At 42.5% G+C, this 22,286-nt stretch overlaps 1 protein-coding gene across 7 annotated transcripts in view; it reads left to right on the forward strand.

Annotated features, from left to right (window-relative positions):
- Positions 1-22,286, forward strand: part of CCSER1 (coiled-coil serine rich protein 1) — a 1,092,378-nt gene that overhangs the window by 109,400 nt on the left and 960,692 nt on the right. For all 7 annotated transcript variants that reach the window (XM_048846959.2, XM_075127522.1, XM_075127524.1 and 4 more), the window contains exons 2-3: positions 1,738-3,081; positions 6,600-6,787. In XM_048846959.2, coding sequence (XP_048702916.2) covers positions 1,782-3,081; positions 6,600-6,787 — 1,488 coding nt within the window. In that variant the 5' untranslated portion in view covers positions 1,738-1,781. The remainder of the gene's footprint in view (positions 1-1,737; positions 3,082-6,599; positions 6,788-22,286) is intronic.

The raw sequence follows: 22,286 nt of genomic DNA on the forward strand, positions 1-22,286 counted from the left end.
GGTCAGAGATATTCTAAAAATCGCAGGGTGTCACTTTTGGCTTAAAATTGTTTTTATTAATTTTGAAGGTAATTTAATATAAAGGAGAATGGTAATTTGCAAAAGTGAGTTCAGTAAAACATTAAAAGGAAATCTGTAGAATATAAATGCAGAAATATAATCATAAATATTTAACCATACAAAACTAGACTAGAAAAGGGCCTAGGAAGAATGTAATGTTAGAGCATGAAGTTGTCTGACTCGAGATCTGGTGTTTCCCCTCCTGTGAGATTATTCATATAGCTTATAGTTGGTGTAGTTTTGCCTTCATTTTCAAAGGAACCCAAGGGAATTAGGCACCAAGTCCGCACTGAACTTTAGTGTGAACTGGGCACTTAACTTCTTTTGTTTCCATTGAAAATTACAGATTGTAGGTGGCCAAAAGAATGCTTGGCCCCCTCATAGACCACAGAGAAGGCATGACCCTTTTTCCAGAGAGCTTATAATCTAGAAGTAGACATGGTGCAAAAGTGATAGGAACAAATAATGTTTGGGCAGAGTATTAAAAAATATCTACGGTATTTGATACTTTTCAGAGTAACAGCTGTGTTAGTCTGTATTCGCAAAAAGAAAAGGAGTACTAGTGGCACCTTAGAGACTAACCAATTTATTTGAGCATAAGCTTTCGTGAGCTACAGCACACTTCATCGGATGCGTTCAGTGGAAAATACAGTGAGGAGATTTATATACACACAGAACATGAAAAAATAGGTGTTATCATACACACTGAAAGGAGAGTGACCAAGATGAGCTATTACCTGCAGGAGAGCGGGGGCGGGGGGGAAGAAAACCTTTTGTAGTGATAATCAAGGTGGGCCATTTCCAGCAGTTAACAGGAACGTCTGAGGAGCGGTGGGGGTGGGGAGGAAATAAACGTGGGGAAATAGTTTTACTTTGTGTAATGACACATCCACTCCCAGTCTCTATTCAAGCCTAAGTTAATTGTCTCCAGTTTGCAAATTAATTCCAATTCAGCAGTCTCTTGTTGGAGTCTGTTTCTGAAGTCTTTTTGTTGTAATATTGCGACCTTTAGGTCTGTAATCGAGTGACCAGAGAGATTGAAGTGTTCTCCGACTGGTTTATGAATGTTATAATTCTTGACGTCTGATTTGTGTCCATTTATTCTTTTACGTAGAGACTGTCCAGTTTGGCCAATGTACGTGGCAGAGGGGCATTGCTGGCCCATGATGGCATCTATCACATTGGTAGATGTGCAGGTGAACGAGCCTCTGATAGTGTGGCTGATGTGATTAGGCCCTATGATGGTGTCCCCTGAATAGATATGTGGACACAGTTGGCAACAGGCTTTGTTGCAAGGATAGGTTCCTGGGTTAGTGGTTCTATTGTGTGGTTGCTTGTGAGTATTTGCTTCAGGTTGAGGAGCTGTCTGTAGGCAAGGATTTGTGAGAGTGATGGGTCGTCCTTCAGGATACTATTGATGCTATTTATTTGATACTATTTATCCTAATCTTTTGCTCGATTGCCAGAGTTTCAGAACTGCATGTTGAACTGTATATTGTTAGTCTAAGTGTCATGAATAAAATAAATGCATCAACTTCCAGTTGTATTTAAAATGGACTTTTATAATAAAAAATGTCATTCACATTTTCATATCTTCATATTGATTTAAAAATGTGCCTGCCCAAAGATTTAGGTTGACGTATTAAAACATATCTTTTTTTCCCCTCCTCACCCCAGATTGGTGTCTTGGCTGTCTAGAGTCCCGAACACTTCAGGTCCTGATGGGGGACTCAGGATCAAGACGTTCGACTCTTGTGTCTCGACTGCCAATATTCAGGAGAAGTATTAGTCGAAGACATGACTCCCTTCCTTCCTCACCCTCCTCCATTAATACTGTGGGTGTTCATAGCTCCTCTCCCTCCAGCACCAACTCAAGCTCAGGTAGTACAGGCAAGCGAAGGAGCATATTCCGCACTCCTTCCATCAGCTTCCACAACAAGAAGGGGAGTGAACAGAAGTCTGAATTGGCAAGCCAGAATGTAAGTATTTCAAATGGTGTTCAGTCAACTCTCAACAATTTCCAAAAACCGAGCTTGGAAGAACATGTTAAAAGCAGAGGAAGGCATTCAGTTGGTTTTGGCAGTTCACGGAGCAAGAAGATAACAAGATCTTTGACGGAGGACTTTGAAAAGGGAAAAGAGCCATCAACTAATAAGAATGTCTTTATAAATTGCATACGTTCTGGAAAAAATGAGGGTGATGACTCTGGCTTTATAGAGGAGCAAAGTAGACAATCTATTAAGGAATCCTCACGGAAACTTCTCCCGAAATCTTTCTCATCACACTACAGGTTTTCAAAGCCAGTCCCCCAGAGCCAGTCAGTTTCCTGTGTACAACAGTCTGGATGCTTGTTGGAGATTAAACCGTATGTTGAAAGCGACCCTGTAATAGTAAAATCCTCTCCATCATGTTCTGCTGAGATAACAGAATGTGCAGGAAGTTCATTGCAATCACCACAACTTTCTGCAGACCTCACCACAGTCCAGACCCCTTCAGAATTTTTAGCCTTGACCGAAGATTCTTTCTCAGAAGTTGACGTGGTGCCCAGTAGTGGAAACACGGCACCACACACAGAGAACTTTGACAATAATACCTCTACCTCTCAAATTTTCCTCGGTCCTGTTGTTGCTTATGTGAGGAAAATAGATCATGTCGAAAGTACTTCCCTGTCTGCTGTTATATCTCCTGTGAATCATACAAGCTTTTGTAGTACAGAATCAAATACCTTACCTAAAAATACTGCTGCTAATCAAACACAAGTATTATTGCAAGCCACTGAACTTCCTGTTAAAGAAGCTGGGCACATAGGAGAAATTAACTCAGCAGATGCACAGTTAAAAACTTGTGCGTTACATCATGGAGAAAAAACGGTGGAATGCTCTCCAAAGGCAAGTGGATTATGTGGGGACCAACATGAAATAACGTTATCTGAGTGCATTAGAGAAACAATTCCTGTAACAGAATCGAAGATTATTCCCTCCTCCTTTGAATCCCGATCCTTTAAAACACATCACTCTAAAGGTAGGTCATGTGGATTTTTGCCTTGATTCTCTTGAAAAAGGTGTTCAAAATTGTAAAATAGCTTTACACATTTGCAGTATTGTTAACCCAAAAAGTAAAAAAGAGCCCAACTTGTGCTTTTGTTTTTGAAAGATTAAATACATGTTTTTTATCTGTCTTCTGATTTTTAGCTTACTCGGCCCACTCTCAATGTGTGTGATGACGATAGAGTTGCCAATTTATGAGTAAAGTAATTTTGGCCAATGAATCTCTTGATTTTGGGAGACGTGTCTGGGGGGTCTTATGATTTTTGATCTGTTGAGGTTGGCAATACTGGAGACAGCCATAGAACACTAGGCATCAGGATTCGTGGTTTCTGTTCCTGGCTGTGGGAGCAGGCAGTGGTCTAGTCGTTGCAAATGGCATAGCCAAATGTAACAGTGCCCCTGTTTGGGTCATCTGGAGGCAAGGAACCGCAGATCACTGACTGTAAAAGCATGACCGTGTGGTACTTGAGCTGAAGAATCACATCTTTTAGGATGAAGTATAGCAGAGTCAACAGCTCTAGGGGTATGTTTACACTGCAGTAAAAAAACCTGGGGCACCGAGTCTCAGAGCCTGGTTCAACTGATTGAGGCTTGCGGGGCTTGGCCTGCAAGGCTAAAAATCGCAATGTAGACGTTCAGACTCTGAGACCAACCGTTCTCACCACGTTTAAGAACCTGGGCTCCAGCCTGAGCCCAAATGTCTACGCTGCAATTTTTAGCCCCACAGCCTGAACCGGGCCAATCAGCTGACCCGGGCCAAGTGCAGGTGTTTTGTTCCAGTATAGATGCACCATAAGTGTAGTCTAACTGTGAGAGAATGACATGGGGCCGCATTGTGTTAGTGTGAGTTACAGAAGTGCCTAATTTTGCATATTGAAAGACTCCATATTTTGAAAGATTGTGAAATAAAATGGCTAAGACTTGCTTTTGTTAAAGACTTCAATTATATTGCCATCTCTGCCTAAAGTGACCTTGTGCAAGCTTTCAGTTACCTTATTGGTGAAATAGGTGAATAATAATTACCCTCCAAGGTTGGCGTATGAGACTGGCTCATAATCAGGATTGTGAAGTACCAGAAATATTAACAGCCATCAGTGGAAAATCTCAGTTTAGAATGTATAGTCTCTGGTCCTGCAGTTAAATACACCATTCTCTAGACTCCAGGGCATGCATGGGGATATATTATGCCCATGTTTTGCTTTCCCAAAGTAACATGAAGGCTGCATCATCGTGAGACTGCTTGCAGCATGAGCCAAAGTCACGTTATTCACAGGAAATTCGAGAGACTTGGCAAAACTGCATTTGTTGTATGTATTGTTAAAATTTTCAAAAGACTGCACGCCATTTCCTAGGAGTGCACAAATACCTATTAGCTTGGGCACTTAACTGTGTATGCAAATTGGGTTTGTGCATAGCAGGGTTAGTCCATTATTTTTTGTCAAAGTCCAGATTTCTTGGTCAAGGTATAGTCAAGGTCCAGACTCCAGAAAAATATAATAAAAAATAACAATAATGATAAGTAAATAAAAAGATATTTTGGGGCCCATTCAAAAGCACCTGATGGTCCGGATTTGGCCCGTGGTCTGCCTTTTGGCTATCCCTGGTGTATAGGAATTTCTGCACATGTTCCAGCACTTTGGAACCTCAGGCACTGTATGATGATAGTTATCAGATGAATGGCATTGTCAGCTAAAATAGGCAACAGACTAGTTTTTGTCAGAGGGCACATCTTCAGTTTGGTAGTCTAGTCAGTTTACATAGATGATTTAAAAACTTCTAGGTACTACTCCTGTCCTGCGTCTCATTGAGCTTGTCTTCACTGCAGTGTTAGCCCAAGTTAACTCCTCTCGAGTTAGCTTCGCTCGAGGAGAGAGGTCACACTGCCAAACAATACTTGAGTTGCCCAGATAGTTTGTATGAGTAGCACAGAGTAACTGAGTCCTCAGTGGAGCACTCGCACCAGTGCCAGCAGCACTTGAGCTTCCACCCGCATACTCCATGACAGGTGAGTTTAAAGCACGGCTTAAACCAAGCCGGAGATTTTTGTGTGTGCAAAGGAGTTACGTTAGGGGCAGCACTCAAGTTATACCATGAGCTAACGCTACAATGAAGACTTTGTCTTTTTGTTGTTGTGATTTTACCATCTCACTTTCCTGTTGAAAAACAACAGTAAAAAAAAAGTTATTTCTCTTCCTTTGTTGGTGTGAAGTGAAAAACTCATTTAAAATAAGAAATTGGCTGACTATTCAAGGGAAAAAGTGAAACTAGCTATGTGCAGGATGCTGTCAAATATACACATTAAATGGGACAAATAGAGAAACATATTTCAAATACAGTAATTTTACATTGTGTGTATTACGTGAGGAGGTAAAAACAGTAATGTGTGATTTTTTTTTTAGTGTTCACTGTGTCCCTCTAGAACAGTACTTATAAAATCTAAGATCAATACAAAACATGTATGTGGATTAAACAAAATTCAAAGGAAATGTGTTTTGCTTGGCATTCATCATTTTACTTGTAATGCTTTGTTGTAGATGGAGTATCAGACTAGACTACAAATTGATTGCATGATCCAATATGGCAAGTGTATATACTTACATATTAACAAAGATATATTAAAAAAAAATCTTGGACTAACATCAGCCCATTCTGCAATAAGAAAAGGAGGGAGAGTTTGATAGAACCACAAGGTTTTCTGTGCTATTGTGCTTCTCCCATCTTTAAAATCCCTCCCCTGCTTCCACATGCCTGAAAATCTAATCCTTCTCCTCCTACGCAACATATTCATTTATCTGGGGCTGGGAGCTGGGATTCAGTTTCCCAGCGGCAGAACAGATGAAGGTGGGTGCCAGGTTATCTTGCTTTGGTTTGGACAGGTGTGGAGCAGAAGTGGGAAAGTAGGGTGGAGGCCCAGCCCAGAATGTCTAGGCCTCATGCAGTGCTATTAAATGAAGCTCCAGTCCTGAAACGAGTGCCTTCCCACCATGCAGGCAAGTGTGTAGGGCGTGACATTACAAGTCATGTTTGCCTGGAACCCTTAGAAGCCTGCTGGGGGCTGTGGACAGTTGACACCCAAGCCTGCCCTGGAGAACCGTGGAAGCCAGTTAGGTTCTCTGCACCAGTGGATTAACTGGTAATAGTTCCTGCAGAGGGGGAGGCGGGGGCGTGCAGCAGTTGAGCACAGCAGTGCCCTAACATGCTAAGAATTAAACAGAGAAGGGGTGAAGGGACTTCTGCACCTTGGGAAATTGTGGACTGTTCCACTGGCTGGACATACAGAACTAGACCCTTGGGTAAAGCCTCATAGGCTGGTGGCCTAGTCTTGGCCTGACAATTTTGCATACTTACAGGTACAGACAAACAGTACAGCTCTGTAGTAAATAGTTGAATAGCTGGCACTCAGCATAAGTGTTTGAAGCAATGTGACTTTTTTCCAAAGAAAATATTTTTGTAAATAGCTGCATGTAAATACTGATTTCTTCTCTATTATAGTTAATCTTGCCAGTAGCTTCAGCCCTTACCGAGAAGGCAGAGTCATAGAGAAGCGCCTGAGATCCTCTTCAGAAGGCAATGCTGGAAGCAGCAGGATGATCTTAAAACCAAAGGACGGAAACACAGAAGATCTTCATAGCTTGCGGAAGCAGAGAGCAGGCTCATCATCTTCAAAAATGAACAGCCTGGTGAGTGCATTCTTACAGATACACATTTTTGCAATGGCTTTCATTTCTGTACTGATCCTTTTGGCTTCTAATGACTATTCTAAGTACGATAGAACACAACAACTGTATAGGAATATAAAGCCTTATCCAGTGCGGGGATATACAGTACAATACAACACTGAAAACTATAAGATACTTTTCAGAACAAAACCTCTGGTTGTAGTCAACACCAAGTATTTCAGAAGTCTGTGTAACTTTCTGTTGTGGGTTGTTGTTGGGTTTTTTTTGCAGTCATTATGTAATTTTCGATTGGCTGGGAATTTCAGGTGGGAACTTCTGGAAAACTTATGATTACCAAATGCTTAGTATTAAAAAAGGAAATAAGTTCAAATACTGCAAGTGGGTAAATGTAGTCCAGTATTTGTAATTGTAGTTTATTGGGCCTGATTCTTCAGCAGTTTCCTGCTGGTGTGACTCTTACCTCAAGGAGTCACACTGACATACACCTAATGTAACTCAATGGAGAATCAGGCCATAGTCATATGGAAAGTAAATCACATATAACAAGGCAAGGCTAATTTCAAAGGGCTAAATGCTCCCCTTCCATACACAAACCAGTGGCGGGGAAAAAAATTCTCCAAACTCACGACAGATAATCTGTTTTTTGAGAGCCTCTCCTCCCCCACTTCAGGATTGGGGAAGTAGACAGCACACTTGTTTTCAACAGCCATTATAGAAGATTACTTTTTGAAGCCTGCTTTGAGGTGAAGGGACAGTATAAGGAGCCTGTTGACTTTTAAAGTTGTCTGCCTTCTTGTAGGCAGTGCGGGTAAAGAACTTAAGGTGAGTGTAATGTGCTCTCATGCTTCCTCAAGACAATAAGGGGAAGTGTAGAAGATGATGCTGCATGCTGAACAAGCTGCAAGCAATGGACAAGTTCTGGTTGGTAGAGGAAATAACTAAATAAGTCTTGTGGTCAGATGGGTTGCTGTTGTGAGATTTCAGAGGAGCAGCTGTGTTAGTCTGTGTTCGCAAAAAGAAAAGGAGTACTAGTGGCACCTTAGAGACTAACCAATTTATTTGAGCCTAAGCTTTCGTGAGCTACACCGATGAAATGAGCTACAGCTCACTTCATTGGATGAGTGAAAGCTCACGAAAGCTTAGGCTCAAATAAATTGGTTAGTCTCTAAGGTGCCACAAGTACTCCTTTTTGTTGTGAGATTGTGAAGGGTTAAATAAGGATTTAGCCCATACAAATATCTGACACACAACTTGCCATGAAGAGTATGTGAGAAAGCAACTCCAAGATTCTCCATCCTACTCATAATTTCTGCACATGTCCCTCAGTAATCCTGGACATAAAAGAGGAAAAGCATACTCACAATGACCACTACACTGCAGGTAGAGTTAGGGCCCCGGTGGGGATTTCTACAAAGATTACCAGACTATCAGGATTTTTTTTTGCAGGGCTGTGGATTGACACCAACATGTAAAAGGACTCTAGCTGCATGTTCCTTCCACATAGTTTACAAACCATAATCTCAGCAATGCAACAAATAGAGCAAACCATCGAGGGCAACTTCTGTGATTCCCCACAGCTTTCTGGCTTCTGCTTAACCCAACTCCCTTGATTCTCTTCCTTCTGAGCTGCACTAAATTAACCTCCAGCTGGGAGTGTCTCCCAGAGCTGACCCTGAGCCCTGTTTGATAATTAACTTCTGGAACAACAGAGGATTGTCTGTCTCAGCAGGACTTCTCCTAAGGACATTGCTGAGACAGAAGGTAATGCTGATCTTTAGGCACTCCACCTGGGGGCACCCAAAGACTGGTACAGTGTCACAGTCTGTCTCATCTGGCTAGCAAACTGAATTTGCCATTTGAAAATGAGGGAACAGTTGTGTGCTATGTCAGCATTGAAGGTAACCTTATTTGCTGCTGAGCTCTGCACAGTTTAAGGTTTTCTGTTTTGTGTGTGTGTGGCTGGGGTCCTCCTGAGTGCTTGACAGAGAAAATAGAAAGAACAGTTGGGTTATCTGACTCTCACATGAGTGCTTGCCTCCTACACACGCTTTGTATAGCCTATGCAACATTTATTAGCTAAACTTGACATATAAGAACATCAAGAACTTTTCCGTGCGTATGTGTGTGTCTTTTTTTCTCCTCTGTAGCAGTCACCAACTGTTTTGAGTCATTATTACTTCATTTATTTTATAGCATCTGAAAGAGCACTAGGCAAATAAACAACAACAACAAAGCCAAACATTTTCTGCATGTCTCCCTATTACCCTTTCTAGGATGCTGTCAGTTTGTACAAATGATGCAATATAGAAATGCAAGACCTATATCTACAGGAAAAGGCAACTAATGCCCACCAGTGAAATACTTCACCTAGAGAAATACAGTAGAGTGCTGAATGTCTCGATAGCTGAAGTGATTTCTGTGTAATTTAAAGAGAATAGCTACAGCATGTCTGTCACTTATCCTGGGTAGTTTGCATTCAAAAAGCAATAAATAAATCTGATTTTTCAAAGAGGACATCCTTGAATTGAAAATGTTTTTATACATCACCGTAAGTGTGCCTAGTGCTTTACAGACAAATTATAGAGCTTGCTAACTGTGGAGCCAGTCCTTCAAACACTTAAGGACATGCTTAACTTTCCTCTCATTGAAGTGGAAGTATGCATGTGAGTAAAATTAAGCACGTGCATAGTGATTTGCAGGATCAGGACCAAGTCATTAAACAGATCTTCTTTTCAGTTACGTAGTTGGCTAGGTTGCTGATGTCTGAATGTGAGGTTTCACTTGAGTCTTTTTCTTAGCCATGTCACTATGTGCGTGGCAACATCTTAGTGTCATCTCCCTAAACAATAAGTGGGGTTTTGTTGTTGCATTTTTTTTATTTGAATAGGAAATTCAAATCTTTTTGTATTTAGCAAGAAGATCTCCAAATTCATTGGTTTCAGAGTAGCAGCCGTGTTAGTCTGTATTCGCAAAAAGAAAAGGCGTACTTGTGGCACCTTAGAGACTAACCAATTTATTTGAGCATAAGCTTTTGTGAGCTACAGCTCACTTCATTGGATGAGTGAAAGCTCACGAAAGCTTAGGCTCAAATAAATTGGTTAATCTCTAAGGTGCCACAAGTACTCCTTTTCTTTTTCCAAATTCATTAGTGATCATTTTCTGTTCATTTACTACAATCATATATCCAATGCGTTCAGATCAGTTGTACAGTGGTTTTATGCACGGTGAAGGCAGAATACCACAAAATGAAAATCCCCCTTCACATAATGCTTAGCAGCACAAACATTAGTATAATATGCTCCCCTCCCCTCTCTAAAAATAAAGAACAGTCTGAGGCAGCTAAAAAGCCTGAATATAAAAAATGAAAAAAGAAGAAGAAAAGAAAGGGTGGGGGAAGCCAAGAAACGTGCATGTTCACAATAATACACAGCTGAGCATTAGAAGTCCAAGAAAGAGCTCTTCAGAATACCTGTCACAAGTGGTTAACCGTCAGTTCCAAGAATGTCAAGAGAGAATTAATCTTAATAATTAATATTTTCCAAGTAAAGAAGAGGGGCAAAAAGTTCCAGAAATGGATGATATTAAACAGAGTAGTGTTAAAATAATTAAAAATCCTCTCCCCTTCTATTGAGGAATCCCAAAGTATTTTACAAATATTTATGAACAGTTATAGGCCTCTCCTCGCTTCTGCGAAGTCATTTCATATTGTGACACTTTGGATTTGTTTCAGCAAACATTAATAAGCAGTGAGAAAATTCCAATAAGGAGAAATGGATTTGAAAAGAAATATCACTAATTTTAACTCCCTGTGAGAGTGCTTCCCTGATGATGGCACCATTGCTTTTCCATTCTCCTCTGTGGAGTCAAATGACAGCTACAGATAGCAATTTCTTGGCATCATACAGAACATTGTAGGCATGTACGCCTTCACCCCCCTCCCCCCCGCCTTACTCCCTCTCCCCAGGGAAGAATGAATTACAATGTGGGATAGTAAAAGAAAATAGATTTTTTTTCTCTGTAAAGGAAAAGACAATAAGACAATTTCAAAACAGTTCATTTTATGCAAATGTTTAAATTATTCTGTGATTGAAATAATGAACTGTACTACATCAGAAGTTTTAACTTGACCTCTCAGGCTATTATAAAACTTGTATTTCTAATCTGAGTTTTGAATAAGCATTATTTTTGCAATACTGATTCATGTAGTGACTGACTTATGCCACAAGATGTCAATATTACACCATTTTAATATCCCCACACACATATATTATATAATACTGAATTAGAAACCATGAATTTACTAATACATAAAAAGAAATCCTTTGAAGTGAGCTGTAGCTCACGAAAGCTTATGCTCAAATAAATTGGTTAGTCTCTAAGGTGCCACAAGTACTCCTTTTCTTTTTGCGAATACAGACTAACACGGCTGCTACTCTGAAACCTTACTAATACATAGTTGGTAGTACATAAGATTTTAAATTGCAGGGAAAGACATTTACTTTTGGAAGCTTTTAATGTTGATGAGCCAGTGCAACGTGACAGAACCTTTTCAGTGAGCACACTTGGTTCTGGTGCAGTTTAAAGTAAGGAGCTATGTATTGCCACAGAACCTCTGCTCATGAAAGAAGATGAATACCACATCTAGCCTACCATTTTCAGCAACGTGCTAGATTAAACAAGGCTGACAGCAGCAAGCTGAAATAAGGGATAAATGATTTAGGTTGACTTGTAGAGTGGAGAGAGCGCTGGAGTAGAATATATGTGAATATAAATCCGCAGTAGAAATTGCAGAACTACTGACTTTGGTATGTAACCTACCGCTTAAATCAGCCTCTGTACCAAATGACTGGAGGACAGCTAATGTAACACTGTTTTTTTTTAAAAAGGCTCCAGAAGTGATCCTGGCAATTATAGTCCGGTAAGTCTAACTTCGGTACCAAGCAAATTGGTTGATACTATAGTTGAGAGTAGTTTTACCAGATACGTAGATGAACATGGTATGTTGGCAAAGAGTCAACACAGCTTTTGTAAAGGGAAATCATGCACCCCAGGGTCCCAATCAGGATCAAGTTCTGTTATTCTAGTCACTGTACATATGTGCATGAAGAGATGGTCCTGCCCTTTGAAGTTTGTAGCCTAAAAACCCATGATTTAATTGAATTCCACATCATCTTGGGAGGGATCAAATCAAAAGCTTTTTCTGTGAAACTAAAATTTGGGAAGGGTGATTTTTGTAAAAAAAAAAATGAGTAATCAAGTTAGAAAAAAAATTAGCAATCAGATAATTAGTTAAAATAATTAGTCTTATCATGGAATTTATTAAAATATAGCCCGAAGATATGCCCTCACCCCAAATCCCTCGCATTATTGAAAAGCAGAGTACAAAATCAGCCCATCTAAAGCCAACAGAAAGGAACATAAACTATGGCAGATGGAAATTAGGATGGTTAAGAGAGATTTTGAAAAGCAAATAGCCAAAACCAAAAATGAATTAAAAAAAAAATCCTTAGCTTATCAGAAGACTGAAGTCTGTGATAAAACGACTGGAGCTGCTGGAATTAAAGGTAACCGTTAAGGTGAATAAGAATGTTACAGAGAAGCAAAATCACTTCTTTGCATCAGACTTCACTACAGAAGGTAATGGTAAAGATAGCTATCCCCGATTTGCTCTTTGTTGGTAATAAAGATGAGGTATCCTCAGAAATTCAGTTGTTAGGAGCAATGGTGTTGAAACACTGATTTAAATAGTCACTAAAACCAGATAGCATTGGTCAGCAAAGTGAACTGTTTGAAGTGGAAGGCATGTTATCTTATGCCTATATTTAAAAAATAATAAGCACAAAGGACAATTTTGGATATTAAATGAAAGCATGACACCAGTACATCATGAGCTACACTGATTGCCTCTTGGCTTCTGGGAGGGGCTTAAGGTGTTGCTTTAGAACTATAGAGCCCTAAATGACTTTGGACCATCCTGCCTTACAGACTGCCTCTCTTTCCATGCTGTGTTGCCACATTTACAATTACTGTCTTATGGCATTAAATGGCCCCTTTTTTCAAGATCCCGAGCGGAGATGCCAATGGCTGAATGGATACATGGAAGATTATGGTGGTCAGGGCTGTCCATCCAGCACTAGAAAATAGGTAACTTTTTCAGGTACTTCTAGAATAATATTGTAGGCCTGGCATGACATGAGTAATTAGAATATGGGTGAGGCCTCACATCTTGGGAGACAGCATTAGAGAGGTAAATGGATCAGCATGTTGGAAACAGAATGTCTGTACGAGCTAAGATAAAGGGGAAGACCAAGGGAAATGATAAAAGTGGGTAAGTTGGGAAGGTCAAGAGTAATTGGTACATGGACAGTGTGTGGACAGAGCATGCAGTACAAGGATTTGTTCCTACCAAGTAACCAAGCCAGTCCCAAAACGTGTGAAACAATGTATAGTAAATGAAATGTAATGTGTATATAAAGGAAGAGATTTCCTGTATAACTTTAGATGTGGGGTATCCCCTGTACCCACCTCCTATGCTTAAGCCTGTTTGACTCAAGTATAGTTTGATTGTATGCCTATACAGATATCTCAGTAACCAGTTCAGAGTCAAGCTGAGTTCTTGTGGATCAGGTCTTGGAGGCTACTGAGTGGTTAAGGCAGGGGTGGGCAAACGTTTTGGCCTGAGGGCCACATCAGGGAATAGAAATTGTATGGCGGGCCATGAATGCTTACAATATTGGGGTTGGGGTGTGGGAGGGGGTGCAAGCTCTGGGGTGGGGCTGGGGATGAGGAGTTTGGGAAGTAGGAGGGTGCTCTGGACTGGGACCGAGGTGTTCGGAGGGCGGAAGGGGGATCAGAACTGGGGCAGGGATGTGGGAAGGGGTGCAGGTTCTGGTTGGGGGTGCGGGCTCTGGGGTGGGGCTGGGGTTGAGAGGTTTGGGGTGCAGGAATGTACTCTGGGCCGGGATCGAGGGGTTTGGAGAGCGGGAGGGGGATCAGGGCTGAGGCAGGGGGTTGAGGCTTGGGAAGAGGCTCAGGGGTGCAGGCTCTGAGTGGCGCTTCCTCAAGTGGCTCCCGAAAGCAGTGGCATGTCCCTTCTCCAGCTCCTATGTGGAGGCATGGCCAGGCGTCTCTGCACGCTGCCCCTCCCCAAGCATCGCTCCTGCAGCTCCTATTGGAGCGCGTAGGAGCCAGAGCGGGGCCATGCCATGGCTTCTGGGAGCTGCGTGGTGCGGCACTGACCCTGCACCCCGGCTGGAGCACTGGTGCAGGGCTGAGCTGAGTAGTGCGGCCCCTGACCCAGTGCCCTGGCCAAAGTGCCAGAGCAGAGCAAAGCCACGTGGTGCAGCCCCCCACCCAGTGCCCTTGTCAGAGCTGAGCTGAGCCAAGTGGTGCGGCCCCTGACCCAGCGCCCCAGCTGGAGTGGGGGTGGTGCGGCCCCTAACCCAGCGCCCTGGTTGGAGCAGGGCCGCGTGGTGCGGTGAAGCAGGCTGCGTGGTGCGGCCCCAGACCCAGGGCCCCGCCAGAGATCCGGAGCAGGGCGGAGCTGTGTGGTGCGGCCCCCGACCCAGCGCCCTGGCCGGAGCAGGGCCGACCCACACGGTGCAGCTCACGAGCCAGCTTAAAACGGCTCGCAGGCTGGATCTGGCCCATGGGCCATAGTTTGCCCGCCCCGGGTTTAAGGCCTCAGAGGCTAACCCAAAAATTTAAAAAACACGGTATTATCCTTGTCAGAGGAAACATGAAAAAAAATACCCATATTCCCTTAACAGCCTCTGAATATCCTTGTGTAGAGACACCCGTATTTATCTGAATGATTACGGTCTATCTTTAACACTGGTATGTTACCGCTGCGCTATCTAAATGTTCGTACGCTCTACATAAAGTTGTAGCTTGGGCTCTGAAGCCACGAATTCAGAGCACTTTCTAAACAGCTATTTTTAGAGTGCTAGTGTGAATCCTGCTAGCCTGAGTCTGTTGACCTGGGCGGAGCGCCTTGCTTCTGCAGGCTCTGTAGACTGACCCAAGAAAGCCGCAGTTCACCTTTCAGATGGAGTAAGCTTCACAGGGTTCATTTATGGCTAGTCTAGCACTGACATAATTTCTCCGTTTGCACTGAGTTTGGCATCTTGTCCCTTTGTGAGAGGAAACTGTGGATGCCATTTAAAACAAGAACTGTCAGGACTGCTTTGGAAATCACTCAGTGCTTGTAGGTAAGCAGCACTTTAGACCTCATTTACTTAATTCAGCACAGGGAACACTGTCTTTCAGATACTGTTAGCATAAAAATAGTGCAAACAGTGGACTGGGATTTAAGCATTTAATGTGCCTCTGATTTTTAGGTCAAGTTAACTAGAAGCGTTTCAACTAAATACCCTGTAGGAAACAAATGTCTGTAGTGTAGTATAAATTTCTTAACATATTAAGAAGTTGTCAAAAGTCAGATTGCAGCTGTGATACGCTTTGAACTCATTCCCGAGATCAAGTAGCTAAGAGAAATTAATTTACATATGATTTAATGCTCATGCCCTGACGCTCTTCAAACATCCATAAAGACACATGCATAATAATTTGTGAAAATGAAAAAACTATTGTTTGTACTCTGGATGTAATTTTTCAAATTTAACACAATTATGTTAAGAAATGTGGATGGTGAATCAACTTCAGTCACATTTCTAAATTGCATTTTCAAATGGGAAATTATATTTTGTTCTGAAATCCAAATATAAGGACAACTATTTCGTACCGTTCATTAGATTCCGGCAGCAAGGGAACTTTTTGGATTATAAATTCAAATTCTCAAAAGAGAAATAAAATACCGGTTTTGATATTTGTATGGAACCCTTAAGCTTATGTATTCAGAGAAAAATGGAGTATAAACAGTGCTTTTCTTATGGAATCTATCCAACAATAAGTAATCTATGTGACTGCTGGCCTGAATATGTCCCACAAACCTTCCTGGTTATTCAGCTGAGAGGATTGCAACTTATTTCAAAACTATTACACTTTTGGAAGTGGCCAAGGAGCAAAGGATGCCCCTCCCCATCTGGGAAGACAGATTTCCTCTCAGATGGATTTCTGTACTGCTGTGGAGATGTAAAAAGATGTGATAATGTTCCCCCTTACCTAATATGCCCATCTACCTGTGTCCAGTAGAAGATTTTTTTTTAACATAGGGTATGTCTACATTTCAGTGGCTGGCTTGTGCTAGCTGACTCAGGCTTATGGGGCTCATGCTGCAGGGCTATAAAATTACCATCCCGAGCCTGACCAGCTACACTTCAATGTTATAGCCCCACGAGCCAAAGGCAGCTGACGTGGGCCAGCCGTGGGTGTTTTATTGCAGTGTAGACATACCCATAGTCATCATTTGACAATCACCACAGTTACCACAGATACTGCCTACTTTAAGTACATACAAACACTGTGGTAATCTAAGCATTTATCTACTAGGGGAGGGGTTATTAATCTGCACTCACTCGAGTTGGTCTGGTCTGAAAACACCTGCACACACTGGATGGAATCCATCACAGGACACTAACTCCACAGTTACCGTGATCTCTGCAGCCCTTTTTCTAAGAGTACTAAATTTGATGCGAATTAAGTTAGCGTGGTCTGTTGTATGTGTGAACATAATGATATTATGGCTCACTCCTTTGGCATCCTCCAACTGGTGTCCAGCATTTCTTTGTGGGTGTCCATGACTGATCTGGTTGTTTACCTGTGTGCCCTCTACTGCTCTGTGGTCAAGCTGACTGGATGGCCCTTCCCCTGTTTAAAAGGTGGCATGGAGCTAGGATTGGCCCATTTGCTTCTGGATTCCAGTATGTCGGAATTACAGCAATATTATTCCAGCAGTCTTTACAACATGCTTGGAACAGCCACATGCCGCTGTGCTGGAACCCTAGATTGCCTTGCCATCTATGGAGAAGCGTCAATGCAACAAGCTATGGGAGCCAGCCACCTGAATAAAGATGTGTTTGCAAACACTGCTCACCAGTGCCCACGAGGAGTCACAACTGGGGCACTGACCAACACTGGATTAAAGAACAAACAGCTCAGGAGAACTAGCGTTAAACCAGGGATGCCAGAAAATAGTCTGGCTGTGGAAATAGAACCTGTACCTTCTTTGTGAGGAGCTGACAGGATTGCATGCTGTTACACCACTACTGAAACCAAGGAGGTTGTGGAACCTGCAACAACCGCCGGCAGTGTCCCCTTCTCCTCAGAAAGCCAAGATCTCTTTGTGACTCATGACTCTGAGGGCCACCATGTAGGAAGCAAACCCAATTCCCAAACAGAAACCTAGCCCAGGACTTGAGGAGGCAGATCCTATTGAGGGAACCTTGGCATGTAAGTATCTATCATCACAATTTATTATACTGTACCACTTCTGTTCCTTGTGCCCCACAGCTGCAGCCACTTTGGGTGGATGGAGCTAGGAGATTTTCAGCTCCAACCCCTGCCTCCCTCCTTCCCTTAGCCTGCACTGTCCCCCTTTGCTCAGCCTCCATCCCCCCATGCCCCTTTTCAAAATGGCAGCTGAACTGGTCAGGAAAATGGCTTCTGTCTCATGCTAACGCCCCAACTATCAACTGTTTACAAGGCCATAGCATGGAGGGCACATACCCATTTACCTATCTTCCTTCTCCTTGCCTGTATCTGATCTTTCCAGTGAATGCCTTACCTCCCCCCCCCCCGCAAAAAACAAACAAACAAAAAAAAACCTTTCCTCAACTCAAACGGCAGCTGGCAGCATGGTGTAGCCTCAACTTCTACACCCCCCCATTTCCTTCTCTCTCACAGCATATTCAAATAATGAAAACGTTCAGTTGTGCAAACTTCAAGGGTTTTAGTGAGACAGTGGAGTGGTTACAGGCAAAGAAGTTTGGTTAGTGTTCTCAGTTTACATGAGGTAGACATCGGCATTGCATGCCCATAAAGGTAGTAAGGCTACTGCTCTCTGCTGCGGTATGTATGAGCTGAAACAATCATTTGTACAGGAAAAGAAGTTAACCTTCGGGATAGCATAGCTATATAGCTCTTAATGGCTTTTCACAGGCTTACACGGAGAGACTGGGGGTAGTTAAGTCTTCAAACAATCAATGTACTACCACATTTAATTTTTTCTGCATTTTGAGCATGTCTGTAGGATAGATAAACCAGAACCTCAGACTGAGAAATTGCTTAATTTTTGTCTGGACATTCTGCGGGATAGCTGCCCAGTCATTGCCCCTGGCAGAGATCACAATTCCCTTCCACTCCTGCAGTGCTTCTGGGAAGCACTATCTTGATGAATAACTTCACGGCATATATTGCTGGTCTGCCCTTTGCATTTTTGAATAGGGCCATTCTCTGCCTTCTAGTCACTTGCCTCAGTGTAACGTCATGCAGTGTAACGTCAGGACAGCCTAAAGGGAAAGCAGAGGAAATTACTATACAGCTCAATTCCAGATGCCCCTAGTAACCTTTTTAACCCTATATACGCATTTCCAAGGAACAGCCCAAACTGCAAAGCCAAACGAGGAACACCCACAGCTTTCAAGGCATAACCTAAATTGGAAAGACGGACCGGGAACATAATTCCCAACACCCACCAGCTTCAATGGCAGAATTGCAAAACCAAATGAGTTATATTGCAAACCCAAAACCCCGGTCTTGGACCCACTAGCACACATCGTCCAAAAATCCCAGTTTAGCACACAGGACCTATCATCTCTGAGGCCCCCTCAAACAGGGAAAAACTTCAGGATGGAAAAATCAGAAATACACTTTAAAAAATGCAATCATAGCCTCTCTTGGATATCAACAATAACTGCTTGTTTTCCCCCTATCCTGGCCAGTTCGCCCGCCCCCCCTTACCCCCCTCCCCCCGTGGCTAGACCCTCAAGGACAGAGCCTTTATCAATGGCTGGAGGCTAGCAAACCTGAGGGGGGAAGAAATAGAAAATGTGGGATGAAATGTTCGCAGACCTTATTGTAGATTCTGTCAAAAAATTGAAAAAAAACGGAGTGCTGGAAGCTGTATCTGAGATCGGAGAGGGGAAAGAGACAGACAGCTGTCCAGAGACAGCATTGCAGTGACCAAAGACAGCGTTGCAGTGTCAACAGACACTGTAGAGAGAGACTAGAACATGCAGAAGCAATTCCTGGGGGCAGTACAGATGTGTTCTGCAGCATGTGCTGCTTGCTGGCACAGAGACAGTCCAGTGTCCTCAACCAAGGCCCAGCCATGTTCTGCAGCCCCCTGGATGATACAGGGTATTAGGATTGCCACCATATGTTCCCCAGCCCCAGCTCAGGACAGCAAGAATTTTTGCACCTGGGAGCCCAGCTCTTTCGAGCCATCTAACACCTCTCATAACTTTGAGCCTTACCACCAGAAAGCAGAAGAACAAGAAGAGGCAGAGGCGAGATGTGGAAACTGGAGCCCCCGTGCGCCCCCCCCCACCCGAGTGTACATAACTCTAGAGAGATACTACCCCCTGGGGAGGTTTCATGTACTGGTTCGAGCTGGGTTTCCCAGAGACTAGGAGGGAAGGAAGAAAGGGCTTTTGGTATCAAAGGTTGAGCTTGAACTGACACCCTTTGATTCAGCAAACTGACAAGACCTTGAGTTTTAGGGGACCCCAACCCTTGCTGAAGGGTTGGAAAGACAGACACCGACCCGAGCCTTATGTTGGAGTTAGGGGTGATGTCTGGTAAGCTTTTAGTCAGCGTATAGGAACTTTTTTTGGGGGGGGGGTATGTTTTCTCTGCACTACTTTTTTGCCTTAAGAATTATTAGGATTGCTTTAGAAAGAGCTGTGTGGTAACTTTTAACTGTTGGTAAAAACAGTCATTTTCTTAGGAGAGAAAGCAACTCACAGGTGCTGGTTGTTAAACAGACTGGCTTACTGGGGATATCACAGTGTATGGCGGGGGCTATGCAGCCTTAAACCCCTGTCAGAAGGGAGTGGGATGAGGGTCCCTACCTAGAATCCTGATGGCTGGAGTCCTGAGACCTACTGGACCAAGTGGACCAAGGATGGGGAATACAGGTACATTTACCCTGAAACTGAGAGAGTTGCCATGTGGTGAATTTTTATTGAAGCTGGTATCTTAACTGGTGTCTTGGAGACTGCTATGCAGAATAGTCCTCTGTGGTACTAGCTGCCCTAGTGCGTGTGTGGGATGGCCGGGGGGCAGAGGTGGAGAATGGTGTTTGCTGGCTATTTAAAGTCAACACTTCTCCATTTCAGAGCTTAGTCAAGCTGCAAAAGAGATCCTAATGAGATACGGTTTTACCTTCAGTTGCTACCAAACCATTCAGATATATATATATGATATAATATACCTGGGAACACTAAACTTCTTTTGAATAATCATATTTTTCTAGGTAACAGTAACTTTTCTGTTAAAACAATCTCTTCTGAAATTAACACATACTTTAAAGGTCAGAATATGCTAGGATTTAGGACACAGAAACTTTCTGAAATTAATTTTTGATATAGAAAGAAAAGTGCTTTGTTCAGTGGGTGTATGTTTGAGAAGTTTTCACTTTGCTTAAGTTTAAGGACATTTATGTCATATGTAATTTGGTGGGCCTCATAACAGAGCGAACAGTAGGCTTGTCATTAAAATTCAACAGAGGAGTGATTTTCAGCCAATGAGCACCTGGTACTGGAGGGAGGGAACTCAGAGTTAAATACTTCATGTCATGAATTAATTCATATAATAACATGGAGTTTAATATGGAGAAAACTTGGGGAATCAAGTTACTGTTTATGCCAGCCATAGAATCTTAAAAATTAGAGATGAAAAAAACATTTTAGATAATCTAATCCATCCATTATCAATGGAAGATTGTTCACTACAACATATTACTGCTGCTCTATCTGGCCTAATTTTTGATGTCTTGGGTAATGAGGAAGACGACTGTCATTTCCTGTATTCCTGTTGCTTTTATTCAGATATGTCCTTGAGTTACTCCCACATGTCCAGCTTCTTAGTAGTAAGTACACGGAAACAGAAGTCTCTAAACAATCAAATTTCAATTTTGACTGTGTATTTAAGATTGTTTTGACCTCTCAAAGTATATCAGCACTCAGCTAATCCACCTAAAATTACTCCTATGTGATGCTCTGCCATAGATTATTTGGGAATGTTTATGGGGACATCAGACATCAGTTTTGACGGTTATAAAAATCCAGAGGCTTGCACAAAAAGTCTTCTCGCATTTTCTTGATGCATTATGTTTTACAAAAAACCCCACCAGTTTGACTTAGTAACTCTAACCTTAAATGATCTCAATTTTAAGGATTAGGAAATATTTTTTTGGGGAGGGATAATCCTAAATTTGACAGTGTGTTGCCATGGAAATCACCGTCATCTCAGAGCTAGTGTTATGAGTTCACTGCGATATCAAGTAGGAAGAGAGAACAGAGAGGTAAGGATCATCAAGCCCTTGTTTAAACAAGATTATCTTTAAGAACTTGCAAACATGACAAGTGCTACTCCAACTTGCTGTTGATGGGAGTGGAGGAGGTGGGATGTGCCGGGGAAAGTAGGAGGGCTCATGGAAAAGGAGGTGAACACAGCAAGTAGGGGTTAGAACTGATTGGAACAGGAGGTGCTGTAGTCACAGAACAAGGAGGGAAGAATTGTGTGGAGTTAATGGGAAGGCTGCGTGGAGCAATAGTCACAAAACTGGGATTACTGTACGAGATGAAGCTGAATCCCAGGGGAATGCAGTAGTGTAGAGCAGCAGCCTGGAGACAGGGTATGTGAGGGTTAAGTATTAGGGAGGGAAGAAGTGCAGGGGCGGGTCAGATGGAGTATGCAGAGCGGGAACTGTACAGAAAATACTGACCGATAGGAGGTGGTGGGTAGTTGAGGCAGGACTGCAGGGATGAACTGGGATGTGAGAGAAGATCTGGTAGGGTCAGCTGCTGATAGGAGTGGCTACCCCCAACATACTGCAACTCTTAAATCTGAGATCAGCGCCGACAAACATTATCTGATGTGCTGGAATGAAAGGGTTAAAGCCTCATCCACTATGAAATTTTCTTCAAGGAACATTCTTCAGAGGAAAAGAAAACGCCTGTAAAATATACTTTACTGGCAACAAAACTGATGGAGGTTTCAGCAAAAAGGGAAAGTAATGCAATTTTGCTGCTGTAACTGCTGCAGTGTGCACAGCAGTGTAAAGCTTCCCTTATTTTCCTTAGTCACATTTAAACAGGGTTTACTGCCAGAATGGAAGAAAAGAGTTGTCATTTCTGTCTTTTCTCTTTAGGACAGATCTGACATGGAAAGCAACTTGATCTTGTTATCAAAGAAATAGCATTTCTTCTGAGATGCTTTACCTTATAGAAGCCTATAAAAGGAAAAACAAGAAGACATTTTTTTCTAATCTTGATGCATGGAGGTTTAGGTCTATAACTTCCATTCATATTAACTCTGACTACAGTTTATTCAGGAAATCCCCCAAACACTGAGCTCTCTCTAAAGTTGATTTGTT

The sequence above is a fragment of the Caretta caretta genome, chromosome 4 (assembly GCF_965140235.1).
Source record: "Caretta caretta isolate rCarCar2 chromosome 4, rCarCar1.hap1, whole genome shotgun sequence".
Classification (NCBI taxonomy): Eukaryota; Metazoa; Chordata; order Testudines; family Cheloniidae; genus Caretta; species Caretta caretta.